At 36.3% G+C, this 15,322-nt stretch overlaps 1 protein-coding gene and 11 non-coding genes across 13 annotated transcripts; 5 read left to right on the top strand and 7 right to left on the bottom strand.

Moving 5' to 3' along the window:
• Nucleotides 1–85: 85 nt before the first annotated feature.
• K10D6.4 (Maelstrom domain-containing protein) lies at nt 86–14,937 on the top strand (the record flags this gene model as incomplete). 2 transcript variants are annotated; one of them, NM_001269380.3, is made up of 7 exons in its annotated part: nt 86–227; nt 9,941–10,014; nt 13,104–13,259; nt 13,359–13,421; nt 13,674–13,860; nt 13,912–14,117; nt 14,254–14,937. In NM_001269380.3, 7 exons carry the CDS (start codon nt 86–88, stop codon nt 14,524–14,526), a joined length of 1,101 nt encoding a protein of 366 aa, NP_001256309.1. In that variant the 3' UTR covers nt 14,527–14,937. The 2 variants fall into 2 exon arrangements, with proteins under 2 accessions (NP_001256309.1, NP_001256310.1); NM_001269381.2 differs by lacking the exons at nt 86–227; nt 9,941–10,014.
• Nucleotides 442–581, bottom strand: K10D6.15. The gene has a single exon (NR_069456.1). It is a non-coding gene; the product is annotated as an Unclassified non-coding RNA K10D6.15 (non-coding RNA).
• K10D6.6 lies at nt 2,653–6,144 on the bottom strand. The gene is made up of 8 exons (NR_069457.1): nt 5,845–6,144; nt 5,665–5,778; nt 5,534–5,619; nt 5,470–5,474; nt 4,591–5,387; nt 3,286–3,453; nt 3,182–3,243; nt 2,653–2,831 (listed from the first exon to the last, which is right to left on the bottom strand). It is a non-coding gene; the product is annotated as an Unclassified non-coding RNA K10D6.6 (non-coding RNA).
• K10D6.14 lies at nt 5,151–5,353 on the bottom strand. Its single transcript, NR_069458.1, has one exon. It is a non-coding gene; the product is annotated as an Unclassified non-coding RNA K10D6.14 (non-coding RNA).
• On the top strand, nt 5,903–6,039 carry K10D6.10. Its single transcript, NR_069459.1, has one exon. It is a non-coding gene; the product is annotated as an Unclassified non-coding RNA K10D6.10 (non-coding RNA).
• Nucleotides 7,446–7,586, bottom strand: K10D6.19. Its single transcript, NR_069460.1, has one exon. It is a non-coding gene; the product is annotated as an Unclassified non-coding RNA K10D6.19 (non-coding RNA).
• On the bottom strand, nt 7,616–7,858 carry K10D6.25. Its single transcript, NR_069461.1, has one exon. It is a non-coding gene; the product is annotated as an Unclassified non-coding RNA K10D6.25 (non-coding RNA).
• K10D6.9 lies at nt 8,307–8,453 on the bottom strand. The gene has a single exon (NR_069462.1). It is a non-coding gene; the product is annotated as an Unclassified non-coding RNA K10D6.9 (non-coding RNA).
• On the top strand, nt 8,722–8,952 carry K10D6.8. Its single transcript, NR_069463.1, has one exon. It is a non-coding gene; the product is annotated as an Unclassified non-coding RNA K10D6.8 (non-coding RNA).
• Nucleotides 11,673–11,798, top strand: K10D6.24. The gene has a single exon (NR_069464.1). It is a non-coding gene; the product is annotated as an Unclassified non-coding RNA K10D6.24 (non-coding RNA).
• Nucleotides 11,814–11,959, bottom strand: K10D6.17. Its single transcript, NR_069465.1, has one exon. It is a non-coding gene; the product is annotated as an Unclassified non-coding RNA K10D6.17 (non-coding RNA).
• On the top strand, nt 12,457–12,598 carry K10D6.22. Its single transcript, NR_069466.1, has one exon. It is a non-coding gene; the product is annotated as an Unclassified non-coding RNA K10D6.22 (non-coding RNA).
• Nucleotides 14,938–15,322: the final 385 nt, after the last annotated feature.

The raw sequence follows: 15,322 nt of genomic DNA on the forward strand, positions 1-15,322 counted from the left end.
ATTTTTGCGTGGTTTTCTTTGTTTCGAATAATGTTTTCTTGTGACTCCTGTTTTCATTCTGATATAATTCACCTGCACAATTCATATGAAACAAGTTCCTTTTACCCTTGATCACAAACAGCAGTACATATGCCGGTCTTTCAATGATCAGATCGCCCTCAAAACGTGTGACAGATGCTTTCAATTCGTGGAATCCAACTGTATTTTCACCTGTTCACTCCCTCTTGGTATGTTCGGTTTACGTAACTTTTTCATGTTTTTCCGCTTTTCGACTCGAAAATATTTTTCGCACGGTACCACTTTCATTTCTATTTTTCCATTCATTTTTTGAATACAACACATAAAGTGTCATTGTAATGCAAATTCATGTGAAAAATGACACCCTTTTCGGACGCCGCCAGTTGAATTTTAGAGCAAAAATGAAAATGAGTGGAGCAGTTTGAAAATATTTCGGGAAATTTTTATTACCTTTAAGACCGAACTAATCGTCATTTTACCGTTTTTACTCTCAAAAGAGCGATAATGGGTGAATTGTATTATTTACGACCCAGCTGTAAATAGATAAGAAACAGTGAACCCATCGTTGTAGACGCGTAAAAGTTTTTGTCTATGGCTATATCTTATACCGTATGCCAGTTACCTACCATAAATCTATTAATTTCTTTTTCACCTTCCTAGCGAATTGTTATCTTTCGATCCAGGTTTATGGTTATTAATTGCTGAATCAAAAATGATACGATAACCTATTTGGCACCTATTTTGTATGGTTTTTTGTGAAGCATTTCATTTGTTTCTTTTTCTCTTTGTCATGTAAGAAGAATGTTAGTCCAAAAACATATTTCCCTAGTTTTTAAATGGTCAAGTTCACAAAGCTCAAATCTTGTTTCGGAAAATATTTTCATCTCGTTTTCATTTTCAAAGGATTATGTCTCTCAATATCCTGAAAATTAGTTTTGGAGAATCCTTTACTATGATTGACAAGTAATCCTTATTTTACAGCGACTCAGGTGTTATTGCTTGTATAGAGGCTCACTGGGTTTTCTGAGTGTTTATAGTTGAATTCAATTGCAGTTTGTCCCACAACGTTTAGGAAAAAGTTATAATAGTAATAATTAGCTTCTTCTCACTGTTTTCACAGAAATTTCCTTCATTTGCTCGAGAAACCATCGCATTTGTTCAAGAGTGTCACCCATTTCTTTGTTTGTAAACTCTTTATTTTCCCTCACTCTCCTTCTGATTGCTTCCAAAAAGATAATCGGATTAACAGGTGTCTGATTACAGTCACTCGTCTACTTTGTCCACTGTATAAAATGACCGTATGCATTGTGATCTCAAGAAGGCACTACCACTCGAAATGTCACTAATACCCACTACTCAAGTACCACTTGTCCTACACCTTGATACAAAAGTTCCAAGAACTTCTCAGTATCCATTGACTTCGGTCCTTTTTCGGGAAGATGTCTTTCAGATGAAGGATATTCATTTTGTTTCTTCGCTTTTGACCTTTCCCATTGTATTTTGTGTATTAGTTTTTAAAATTCTTTCCTATAACTTTTCAAAAAAAAATTTTGGACATTTTTCCTCAAAGTGCACAAATATCTAGAATCGAATTTTCCACGCACTTTTAATTTAAAAAAAAACTTTAGAAAATCTAGCAAAATTGTAAGAAAAAGGACATGTGAGTTTAACTTTTTTGAATAGTTGTTCTGGAATCTTTTTGTGGGTTTACACTATTTTTTGAATGTTTAAAGTGCTTTCAAAAATACTGTTTGAAAAAAACATAAACGTATTAGCAGTTGCCCCGACACTTAAAAATATCCAAATTATTTTTTTTTCAATTCCTTTTTGAAATTTATGTCAGTTTCTATTATTGCTTTACTTAATCAAAATCTTACAAAACTATTTTGAATTGATATATCTTGCAAGAAGCCTTTGTATAAATTAACAAAAAGCTCTTATTAACTAAAACCTTATGAATCAACCTGGACAATACTCTTGGTGGTCCCTATAATTTCGACCACCTGCTGATGCTGTTCCTGCAACTGCTCATCATTTGTTCCTTTTTCCTCACCCACTTTTCCATTAAATATCATCTTCCAGAGGACTCCCCACCGCGAGTTATGCATTCTCCCTTGATCTCAAATTTCCGTTTTATTTTCCTTTTGTTTATGTCAAGTCTTCTCTGTTATCAACTGACTATAAAGAGTGGGAGTATAGATTCTAGAATCTCAATAATTGAGGAAACCCTGGGGAAGGATCCCATGCTTTAATAAAGTAATTTGTTAGCCATCCGCTGTAAATATTATTCAGACTGATCACAAGGAAATTATAAAGCAATCATATGTTTGTGACGAGTTGGTGACGTCGAAAGATATTGTATACTTCTTTCAAATGAGTAGAAACAAATTTATATCCGCTAATTTTTTAAAGACTACAGTTAGGTCATTTTGATTTAAACGCACCAAGAAGTGTATTCAGAATTTTCGATGAAATCGTGGAGATTTGATAAAAAAGGTTATATTATGAATTTTCGTTTATTTCTTTTATTTATTATTCATTAATGTTATAACCATTAGAACAACAAGATAACTTGAAAATTCAAATATGATTGTCATCTAACCCCCCACTTTGTGAAAGCAACATTTTTTTCTCTTCGTTCAAGTTTTCGACAAGTTCTTCAACATGTACATTTGGATTGAGCACGCGTGCCTTGGAGCCTGATTGACTGTCATAAATTATACGGAAAGGTGAGAGTAGATTAGGACAGTCGTTACACACTGCTTTTCCGACGATGCAATTCAATTTTATTGCTTTGATTGGCTCCCAGGCTTCTAGAATTAGATTAGTTGGTGCCCAGTGGTAGTGGTGGTGATAAAACTTTTGGAATGGACTCAAGAATTATGTGTTTTTTCTTTAAATTTTTCCCCTGGAGACTCTCAATACTAGAAGAAAAACTGGAGCAAAAGAGGAAGTAATATGGGAATATTTTGTGGATTTCACTTTGAGACATTTATTATTTTACCCTAATTGTCTACGCTACTAAATCAAATAGTATCACAGACAGGTATTACTGTTCGAAGAGCTAAAAAAAGATCAGTAGAGATCTTTATTTTCTAGAAAGAGAGAGAGAGAGAGACCATATTTCAACAGCTGCATTTTGAAAAGTTTTACTTAAACTTACATCAATTACCAATTCGGAGAGCTTCTGTCCTTCTGTCTGTCCACTTTTTTCAAATTTCGCAACTGTAGTAAGCAAATTTTCTTGGAATTTTGTTTTTTAACTACCGTGTTTCCTCTATCAGTCTTGCATGCAAGACTAATTTTCGATTGACCCGTAGGGGTGCAAGACTAATAGAGACTGCAAAACTATTAGAGGCTGCAAGACTAATTTTCGAAGATCCAATAGCATTATAAAATTGGCCATTTATCGTCAAAAATTCGACTCGAAACAGTCTAAATCATGCAAAATACATAGTTTTCTATTTTTTTATCAATTATTTTAACACTTTAAAATTTAGTTTAGCTATAAAATGGCGAAATTGTTGAAGTTTTCACAAAATACTGCTGGTCTGGCAAGAATAGGGGTGCAAGACTATTATCGTATGTTCTCTATTAGTCTTGCATGCAATACTAATAGAGGCTGCAAGACTAATTTTCGATTGACCCGTAGGGGTGCAAGACTAATATAGGCTGCAAGACTAATAGAGGAAATACGGTATATTGAAATTAATGTCGGCTTTCTTGATCTTGAGTCTCAACTTGGATTGATTACCATTCCCCGCTTCCACATCCCATATCTTAACTTCTTTCTTTTTTTTTTCTTTATATGCCCCGCCCTGTTTTAGCACCTCCTCTTCGTCCTTTTCATTTTTTCGTCTTCTTCATCTTTACTTCTTTACCTCTTTCTCTTCCATCAACCTTTTTATGACCATCAAACGATTAGGAGCTACTACTACTCTTGGTCGCCCTACCAATTAGGTGTCTTTCCCATCCTTCTTCCCGCTCATCTTCCACACTTATCTCCTTTTTTCCGCTCTTGTAATTATTCGGTCAACCGATTTCTTCACATCATTTACAATCGTATTAATAATAGACTATACATGTGAAATATGTGCCTACGGCTTGGGTTTAATTGATTTCATACTTTGAAACATATTTGAATACCTTTTTTCCATCAAAAATTTTTTCGGGTTTCTATTGTTTGAAATTTTAAAAAACAGTTCACAAAAAGATGAGATAAGTGCCTAAAATTTGTATTTCAAAATTTGTCTTCAAACGAATTACAGTAACTTCAAAATGTATGATCAAAGCTCAATATTTTTTCTTAATCATTCGAGACTTAGCACTTTGAACCATTCGACGGGTGCAGCTTCATCAGTAATATAACACAAACGTTTTATGGGCATTATTCTCCTCCCGCTCTAATTTTTTATGGTAGTGTACAGCTCTCGTCTGCATCACTCTCATTAACTTATCATTTTAACTGCTTTTTTGATAATATTGGAACTTTGCCTTGATTGTGTGACTCGGGGAAAAATAGAGGACAAAAAATCAAAATGGAAATTTATGAAAATATTTTATAAAACTTACAATTGAAAATTTTCAATTTTCGAGCTGTTTTTTCAGGTCTAATAAATCCAAAAGCATCCTCCTCTCCTCCTAGATCCCTCGATTCCCCATCATTTTCGAGAACAAATTATCGTATTACCACCGGAGCACACTCACATAAATCGTCTAGCGTTGATGGTTTTATGAGGTGTAAACGAGAGGAAATCTGGCAGGTTGCTCGGGGCGGATTGCGCAATTTTGAGTTAAAAGAAAAAGTGCCGCTCGACCTCTGAAACTGTCAACTGTCGTACCGACTAACTTTCGAGAAGTGTTATGACGGCTCTTGCGTAATTATCAACTGGCTTATGATGTCACAAGCGGCTAAAAAACCGATTATCCTCTAGAAATAGTTTGCTCAAAACCAATAAACTCGGTCATCGCCACGAAAAAGTGAATGGTTATGTGACTCTGCAAGTTTATATGATGGGTTATTCGAAATATCACTTTATAACTTCTAGATTTCTTAAAATTCATAAGTTTTTCATTTTATTGTAGTGCAGAGATTGAAACTTAAAAAAATTAAACAGTGTGTCTCGTTCACCCAACCATTCAGCACCTTATTCATAATCGGCTTTTCAGTTTTCGACGCGCTACTTTGAGTTTGTGCCACGTTCTAGTCGTCTTATTGGCTTACTGTGTCAGTAAACACCAAAAGAAGGTTTATAAATCGGCTTATTTATCAGTTAATCTGTGCCCATTCACAACTTCTTTTAAACATTCCCGAGTCTCATCCACACAACCTGTGTACCGGAAAATGTATCTTGACGTTATCCCTGTAACGATCTGAAGAAACGTCGTTCAAGAACTTAGAATAATGATGAATGACAAGAATCTACAGTAATTCTTTTTGATGTCGGACTGCCGATCCGCCTGTTTTAGTTGCACACAACAAGGAAACTATTAGGTCTTCTTTAATTTCACTGACTGAATTTCTCTGAATTATTGCAAAATGTTTTCAATCCAAATGCTCTTGGAATCTTTCTCACTAGTTCTCGGCTTGTAAAGTATGTACTGAACGGGAAGATTTATGTCCAAAGTAAGACTCATTTTTCATACTTTCCTCGGAACAAAAAGTCGTCGGCACCGTCGACGCCATTGTCGTCGTCGTCGTTCGTCGCCGCTTGATCACCATGTACCATGTATTCGTGGGCGCAAAATTGCCGCATTAAAATTAAAATATGGGAATGAGGTGGAAAATGGATTTTCGAATATGAATGCTGCAGCCAACGTACAAACCTTCCGTATTTCGGACCCTTGTTTGACTATTAAACACCTCACTCCTTGGAGGTCCGATTAGGTATATTTACTGTTGATTTGACAGTAGTACGTTTTGATCTGACCGCCGCCACCGCACTCTTTGCTGCCATGTTGTTCAAAAGGCCCAATGAGGTAAATGACAGAAGACGTGAAAACAGCTGTCAACAAATAATAAGGAGACCAATAGAAAGAATAGAAAGGTGCGGTGCGTGATGGGACGGTAAGTGCTCAAACCATTCGAGCACTATAGGTCAAATTGTGTAAACATGCAAATAGCTCCCTCTTTTTCCTTTTGAACTAATTGACAACGTTAATGTCACCTGAATCATCATTCTCTTCGCACATATATTTGAAAAAAGAAAAAAGAAGCATATACGGTAAGAATAATTCAAGATTTAAAATTTCCCTTTTGTTGTGAATTGGACAGAGTTGGAGTTGGTATTTTACGCATGCTCAATAAAAAAGAAAGCCCCGATTTACGCTTCCGTGCTCCGGTGAAGTTAGAGATCTGATGTAAATATTATTCAAATTAATCACAAGCAAATTATGAAGCAACTATCTATCTGTACAGATGATAATTTTTCAATTAAAATAATTTTTTTTAACTACTACTTGCCTTCAGCCTATTCGCCATTTAATATTATTATTCCACAACATTTGAAATAGTGGTTAAATGTTTTTTTTTTAATAACTAAAGTAGGAATATTTCAAAAATATTTTAGTCTTCCAAAATTTGCTTCGAATGTTTCTGACTTATAAATTCTCAACCGTTCACTTGAACAATCCATTACTAATTCAAAGCGTCACTTGAACTGTTTACGCTTCTGTCAGTGTACCCAAATCTCTTAGATACACACAAGAAACCATTTTCTTCCTATTCACACATTCAAATGTCTTGCTGTCACTGGTTAGGTGAAAAAGTATTCAAATATTTCTATGTTTTCGTATAAAAATTTACAAAAACAAAATTAAAAAATCAATATTTTTCACCTTCAGAATAAAACATGTAATTGAGCTTTTGGGTTAAACTCGGAAAGATGGATCACAATAATCCCGCGGAAATTGAGAGCCGGTCACCTGTCATTGAGCATCCAATTTCCGTTTAGTAGCCTTCTCTATCATTCACCGCATTATAATCCCGGCAGTGTCTTTTATTTTCGGTTCAATGAGTGGGGTTAATTTTCGATGCTTTCTTTAATGATTTCGGTAAAATTCACAGCTGGTGCATTTTCTGGAAACGCATCTTCGTATAATAAAATAGTTGTTTTATTAAACTGATTAACTTAAAAACATCTAATTGTTTGCAAATCTACCAAAACACAATACGCACGTGATCCAATAAAAAATTCCTCGTCTCCTTCCGTTGATACGGTTATCGAACCCCACCCCGACAATAATTGAATCAATTAAGGAAAGAATGAGGTAATTGAGATCCCTGAAAATCGGAAATGTTTGTATCTGTACGAGTGTGTCAGCATTCCAATCCGTCCTTTTAATTCCATTTGTTCTCGAAATATATAAGGAGGTTTGTATTCTGTTGGAATGGTAAATCTGCTTCTGTTTTTGTTTAATTTTATTTCATCCAACAAAAGTGTCTCAAAAAGATTCGACACCGATTTCGCGCGCGACACGCCAACCCTGAAAGTTGCCGCCGGACCTCGTTTAGTTTTATCTTTATTTCCCTAATTAACGACTCCTTTACGCACCCTTCTCCTCCTGGTGTTGGGAGGCCCCCGTTTTAATTAGCCTTTCTCAAACACACAGGGCGATAAAATGCAAAAACGACAAGGAGAAGATGTGAACAAAACATTCACTTTGTTTCTACCATCTGACACTTCTCCCTTTCAATTGATCAAAAACTATAAGTCTTCAAACTATGGATTAGCATTTGATCTCTATTTCTTCCGCATTTTCATCATCATTGCCGTCACACTCATTATAGGATTACCAAAGTTGGTCAGTCAGAGCTCATTAGAACTGCAAATTGGTCAGCAGTTGACATATGGTGATGAATGAGTGATGATGTATCAGGATAAAATCACACCAACTCATTGAATAATTTCTTATTCCTATGCAAAGTTGAAGCACGTTCATTTTAGAGCTATAAAATACATTGAATGTTGCTTATTAAACGTTACGTATGAGATTTGGTTCCCTGTGATTTTCATCGGAACTATCTTTGTTTAATATTCAAAACCTGTTTTGGAATATGTAGTTACCGTAGTTTCCTTATTAGTCTTGCTTGTAAGACCAATTTTCAATTTGCCTACGAGACTAATAGACAAAACATAGAAGCTTAAAGTCTAATTTTCGATTGAATCACAAGAGTACACAACTAGTAGAGGGAACATTGTAAGACTTGAACCTCTGTCACCTATCTTTTTGTATAAAGCACGGTACTAAACTATGATGCCTTCTCAAAAATAAAATGTAATTTTCGGCGATTCTTAAATAAAATTGCTTGTTAAGTTGGCCACAAAGAATCCATAATTCTTCTTCTGCTCGGTGAGACACTTTTGGATTCATCTGAGCGCATTGACAGAACAGGTCATGCATTCCATAAGGCTCGGTCGCGCGTAGTTATCCTCTCCGTAATCTTCCGGTCCGGTAGAGTTTTTGCAATCGGGTTCTGGGAGTTTTCTGGTGTATAATTTTGTTGGTTCTATAATTATTGGAACCAATCGAAAAACTATAAGTTCATGGCAAAAAGCCCATTTCATTTCATTTGAACTGATTTCTCGGAGACACTCTTGACGGAGATCCATCATTATTGCCATCATCTCATAATTTTTTGCGCCCATAACTTCTTCTCGATGAGTTATTTTTATTAGATATTTAGTCGCTCTCAATGCATCAGAAACTATGAGAATGATCCAGAAGTATACGAACATGAGGAAAAAGCTGAAGCAACGATGGCCGTAACCATAACCATAAAGCGAAAAGCCTTCTGGCTCCGAAAGCATTCGCCGTCTCAACTGATGGGCACGAACCAAATGGCGCGGTTTTAGTAGCAATTCGAGTCGATGGCATTGGCGGTATAACTGGATAGTAAAACTCAAAAAGTTGGAAGCATTCGGTGCCTCTTCTTGGTGGATGGGACATAACGTGAGCGCGCGGAGCGAAATGCAAGGCGACAGCTAGAAAAAGAAAAAAGGCAGAGAGACATACACAAGTGTCCTATAAAATCACTATAAAAATACGTCAATTTTATGGTTCGTGTGCCTGTGTGAGAAGAGATGGGGCAATTTTTGAACGAAGGCAACGGGACCTTAAAAGTGATGGATGTGTGTATAAGTGTATGTGTGTGTATGAGTGAGTGTATCTCCTAAATTTGCACCTTTATCTACTTCACAAGCAAACTTAGAGACTGGAAGGAAATATAATAGGCCAAACCCCCCTCTTTATAGCAAGATTTTTCAAATTAATTTACAAAAAATATCAAAACCTGAGCTGGTTGATGTCACACCATTTCCAAAAACTTGGAACATAATAAATCGAAACCTGGAACCCCATCTCCTCCTACCACCTGCTCCAGCATTTTCCCACAATTATATGCTGTCAAGTGTGTATTATTACAGTCTAGGAAAATGTCATCTATTCAGGGTCCCAATGCCCCAAGTTTGGGAAAGAGGCCAAAGTTATGGTTACAATATAATTTCAAACTACAAAATGCCAGGACAGTGGTGACTCAATATATAGATCGTAGTTGTTAATCCGACATCTTAAATTCTAATCCCTCTCTTCTTTCATAATCTCGCCCGCATATCAAAACAAAGTGAGCCCCCTATCAACACGTCAAACTTTTGCCTAATTAGTTGACGCTATCACCTTCTCCTCCTGACTTTTCAACTAATCCATCTCTTTTTCTCTATTTCTCTTCTTCTTCTCCCACTCAGTGAGGCCCCGCCCATTTATTCTCGAAAGGAGGGTGAGCTCTGACTCCGCCTCTTCTTGGTGACAGCACCTCTTCCACTGGCTCAGGTATTTGTTTTGTTATTCGTTAACACTATACCGTTATTTTTCTTTAACTGTTGATTCTCTAGGTCCCATTCTTTTTTCAAATGTTTTATTTCAGACACTGCTCCAAACTTGTGCTCCAAATACACGTCACCTCATTTTACTGTTCAAAACATTGATTCTTACCCAATCGTGAGTTTTTATTTTTCATTTTATTCAAAATTTGGAGACATTATACCAATTTTTATGAGCTGGAGAGGAAAGTCATACCACTGTTTATTATATCACGCATCCCCTCTCTCTCCTTCTTTCAATAGAAAGTGGTCATAAAAGTAGGTAATATAGATAGGATATTTGTGTGTATGGGAGAGTCGGTACTTTTATTTCTCTTACAGTCTCTCCACTTTTAAGTTGTGCTCATCGATGCTCTTGCTCCTCACCGGGGGCAATAATCATAAAAATTTAGGGGTTTTAATGAGTTGACAAGCACATACTCAAACACCATCATGATATTGCTTTCGAGGTTTTTTCACTCATTAAATATCTGTTAATGATAGAAACAAGGAGCTATGCAATATTCTGAAATTTAGAAATGGTTTTTTTTCAATTTTCATCTGCATATTCATTTTAGATTTGTCGTATTTACCTTGAGTATCAGAAAATGTTAAGTTTTAGGCCTCTTAAATTTCTTCCAGTTTATTGGAGTCGGAACCCGATGGAACCCAATCGCCCCGCCCATTTTTATGCGGCCATTTGAGTAAATGGCTTTAGAGCAGTGCGAGATAGTGAGAGGGGGTAGAGAACGGAAGAGAAAGAGAATATAAAATTAAAGTACCCAATCAAAACTTTATCGGCCATCACATTTCCTTAGTATCCAGTATCGGTGTGTGTGTGTGTGTGTGCCGAATCAGAGTTCTGTAAAAATAAATAGATAGGAGGTAAGAGAGAGAGTTCCCACATTTAGGGAAGAGTCGTAAAGATTCATCACTTAAGATGGTCCCCATTGTCTGCGTCTCTTAACCATTTAATGGTACTGTCTCTTCGAATCAAACGATCTCTCATTCATTTTTATGAAAATGGTCCAGTTAATGTCTTTGCATTATATCTATTGCATCTAGTACCTACCCCATCTACCCAATACCATTTGGCATTATTTCAAATGGTTGTCATAAAGTCATAAGTCTTTTTTCCACCAAACCATTTTTGTACTGTACTAAATAACTTGGAAAATTCGGCAAGGCAGCGTTGAAGACGAAGAGACGCAGACGTAGACACTTTCACTTGATGCAGCACTATGTGGCTCAAGTGAGCAATTGAAAGTGGTCTCTGGGTGAAGTAGGAGACAGAGACAGGGCACACTGTATTTTCTGGCGAAACACTCAATCTTGAATTGGTTGCTCTTGTGATTGGTTTTCAATTTCCCATTTCTTGAAAATTACGTTTACTCTCTCCCTTTTTTTTAGGCATGAAGCGAAAGGCAGCAAAAAATAAAACTTTTTTTTTCAAATCTTATGCATTTGTTCCAAATATTAATACTTCCTACCGATGCCATGTCACCATTACCCGAACACAAAAGTTCTCATTGTACACGTTTGTTTGTAGACCCCTTCCCCCCTTTTTCTCTTTTTGTCCCATAAATATTCATTAGTTACACACGGACACCTCTAGTTGCTCTTTTCTTGCTCCGCTCCCCCGTCATTTCACCACCACCAGCCACCTCCACCAACGCTACAAAGTTTTCAAAACTCTGTAGAAGCGTGAAAAATCGCCTGGTGTGGTGCGAACATATACAGCCATTCAATGTCAGTCAGCTCGACTATTCAACCGCAAACTTGTTCACCGTAGCGCCGTGAAATTCGATTTGTCAAGCCCGGTGGGGCACCGCCTGTAAAGAATTTGGTGGGTTCAGCGGCCCAAAAAGGGGTGAGAGAAGGTTGCTTTGGAACTATTTAGGTGGGATAATCAAATTAGCACGCCTTACTGGATCTCTTGGATACAACAAAACCCCATCCCTTGTCGGGGCGGACCTATGTGTCAGCATCGAAATTTTTATCTTCTTCCCGATAGACACACGATAATCATTTTCTGCCCCGTCAAATTTATATTCTAATTGTTGATTCGATCATCGAATTTGTCATTTTTGCGCACCTCCTCACGTTATTGATATATATTCGGGTGAATGAGTACCCGAATGTTGCATTCTGTCCTCCTTGAATCGTACTCATAAGTATAAGTAATTAGTCTTCTAATTTTTATAATTAATTATTAAGATCATTATGTATTGAAGTTGGAAATTCAAGAATTAATGCATTTCTTAGAGTTTTCATTCCCAACTTTCTAATTGTCAGTAAATTTATACTGTCTTTTCTAGATCTGTGATTTTGTTCAGTTTTTATTTTTTGTTAGTTTGTTTGTCAAAAACCATATTTTGGCAATACCAAAAGACCTACGTTCTTCTTTTCAAAAGGTTTCCTAATCCAGCACACTACCATCCAAACTCTCTTCCGTTCTCACAATTTTTGTTATCATTTCTTATCGTTAACTTGTCATGTCATTACTACATAGAAAAAAGAAAAGATGAAGGGGACCACCATCTGTGTAGATGTTTTAATCCGATAAGACAAGGTGCTAGGACGGAAACAACAGCCGATTTTTGAACACATGGTCAAATCGGTTGGAATTGAGCGGAAGAGCGGGGAGGGGTCGTCCATCCAAATTAGTGGCATCATCGTCACTCACCGCATTCCGCGAATTATTTCTCTTCGATCATTTCTTTCTTCCATTCCACCATCAATTCTTCTACCAATCGATTGCCAATGAAACTGTCACATTGGATCACACTCAGAATCATTTCATTTTTACCTTAAAAATTGTATAATTTGAATAACCATGAGGTTTCAACCATTTTTGTAGATTGTACAATATAGATGAAAATCGAAAAAGAAGACGAGTTGAATGAATGAAGACCATAAAAATTCACTTCATCCCAGATTTAATGGTTCTTCTTTTTCTTTTTCTTCCCATCTCAACCCTAATGACTTTCAACTATGTATTTTTATTCGCGCGCTCCCTGCTTCTCTAATCTCTCTTTGGCTCATTAACTCTCTTTGTTTATTGCGTGGACATTTGAATTTTATGAGAAACAGAGTCTCTTCTTCTCCTTAATGTCGTCGTCGTCGTTGATGTCGTTGTCGTAAACGCTAGCGATTTCCAGCAGCGAAAGCGAAAAGAAAAATACATCACATCGTTTGGTTTAATTTAATGACACTCTCGAATTTCAGATGAGCTCCCCAAGCTCCACCAGCAGCAGCAGCAGCAGCTTCACAATCAGTTCGTCGACAAGACCAAGTGGAAGCAAAGGATTCATGCATATGCCTGCAGAACTCTTCGATCACGTTGACTCACATCTGTCATATGAGGATTCTAACAACTTCAAGGTATGTGTGTAATGCAATGATGCTTTGTCACCGGATACGATGATTGACACAAAAATCACTTTGTCATTTATTTCTCAATCAAGTGTTTCTTTCTTTTAGTCAGCACATCCACTCATTGACATCCGATTGACCAGTAATTTGATCTACTACGATAAACTTCACGTAAGTTTTTTTTTTTCATTTTTACTGAAAAATAACTGAATTTTTATTGAACGGTTTTAATTACCACCAATGAGCAACACAAATATCAAGGCAACCAGAAATGTTTTCGTTAAAACTATTTTTTTGTTTGAATAATCGACTCTAAAAATAAATATATTCAGAAATGTCTTAAATGATAAATTATCATTCTGTAACTTCAAATTTTGATTTAATCAATGCATTTCAAAAGTGAAAAATTTCTTCAATTTTCAGCTCAGTGACGACGAAGATGATTGTTGGATCTCTGATACACGTGGTCGCGTTGTTCCTCGAAGATTCAATGCAAATAATGCATCAGATCTCTTCCGATCGCTTGAGAATCTGAAAGAAGTCACTGTTATCATGAAAGATGTAAACGTAAAAAACCTTCAAGCCATGGGACCACAGAACAACTTCACCGGTAAGCTTATTTATTTTTAAGTGAAAATGTTTATCAAAAAGCTATTTTCAGAATGCACACCGTACACACCTGGTGGTTATTTGCAGAAACTGTTCGGTGGAATCTCACCATCAGAACTTCATCTGAGACAGCTTTCCCTTCATGTTGATATCATGGTCGAGTCTCTAGAAGATGTTTACTGTCTTGTGTGTCCCACGGAAGATCTTAAATTTTCGATGAATGAACTTGTCAATGCAGAATTCAACTCCTTCATTCAGGTAACATAATTCTAAATTTATAAAATTTCAACACGAAAACAAAAAATCTTTGATCCTAAATCCTAAAATCCTAAAAAACCTAACAGCAAAATTTCGGATGTTTCTCTGTAAAATCTCATAAAACTTCAAATTTCAGATCTCGATCTGCTGTGCTCAAATCCGACCAACCGACGAAACGGCTCGAAATTATCTTCTCAATGGAATGCAATTCGCTTTGAAACATTGCAATGAAATCGGTGCCAAGACTGAATTTGTGATCGAACCTTGCGAGGGATACGTCGATATGACAGTTGAAAAGGGAAATGTTGAGTACTCATTTGCCTTCTTCTACTACAATCCAACTATCTGTGATCCAACACCAGAAGACGCTGAAATGCCAATGATTACCGACTTATCACCAGTTGTCTAAACCATGTACCCAATTTCTCCAGATGTCTCAAAAAGTCCTTCTTCTTGTTAATATAGCTCGCCTCCTCAAATTTTGATCTTCCAATTCCTCTCCGCCCAATATATTCTAGTCCGTGTCTTACCCCTTGACAAAAATGAGCTTTTCTCAGATTCCGACTAATTCCAAAAAAATTCCCTACGTTTTGAATAATTGTCGCTTTGTATTTTTTTTTCTCGTTTTCATACGGGTGTTCATCATTCATTTTACTTTTTTAAAAATTTTCCTCTCGTTTCTTTTGAACGTCCCATTTTTATTGCAATCGTTCATTGTCTAGGGTCTATCCTTCTAATCATTCTTCTTCTCAGAAATATCACAAACCGTCTGTGTTGCATTCAAATTTTTAAGTAAAAATAATAAACTAAAGAACCACAATGAAGGTCTAAGTTGGCAAAATTGAAAAGCCGAAAGCTTTTCCCGGAATAATAGTAATTACTGGAGTGCATCCCGAACTGTCTAAAAGTAGAGAAAAGATTAAGTGGATATATATTTTTTATATTTTTTAATATAGTAATCTGTTTGAACTGTTATACAAACCGAAATCGTGTTAGTTTGGACAAAGTTTTGCATCAAATTTTTTTTGAGTTTTAGATCGAACTATTGTGTTTTTAATGTACCAGTCAATATTTGGCATTCACAAGCGGTATAGCCAAATGTACCCAGAGTTGATCAGATAGCGTTTTTCTTCACTGTGTTCCGTTGTTATCAAATAAATTATGCAAAAACTGCGAAAATTTGAGTTCAAACATTAAAAAAAATC

The sequence above is a fragment of the Caenorhabditis elegans genome, chromosome V (assembly GCF_000002985.6).
Source record: "Caenorhabditis elegans chromosome V".
NCBI lineage: Eukaryota > Metazoa > Nematoda > Chromadorea > Rhabditida > Rhabditidae > Caenorhabditis > Caenorhabditis elegans.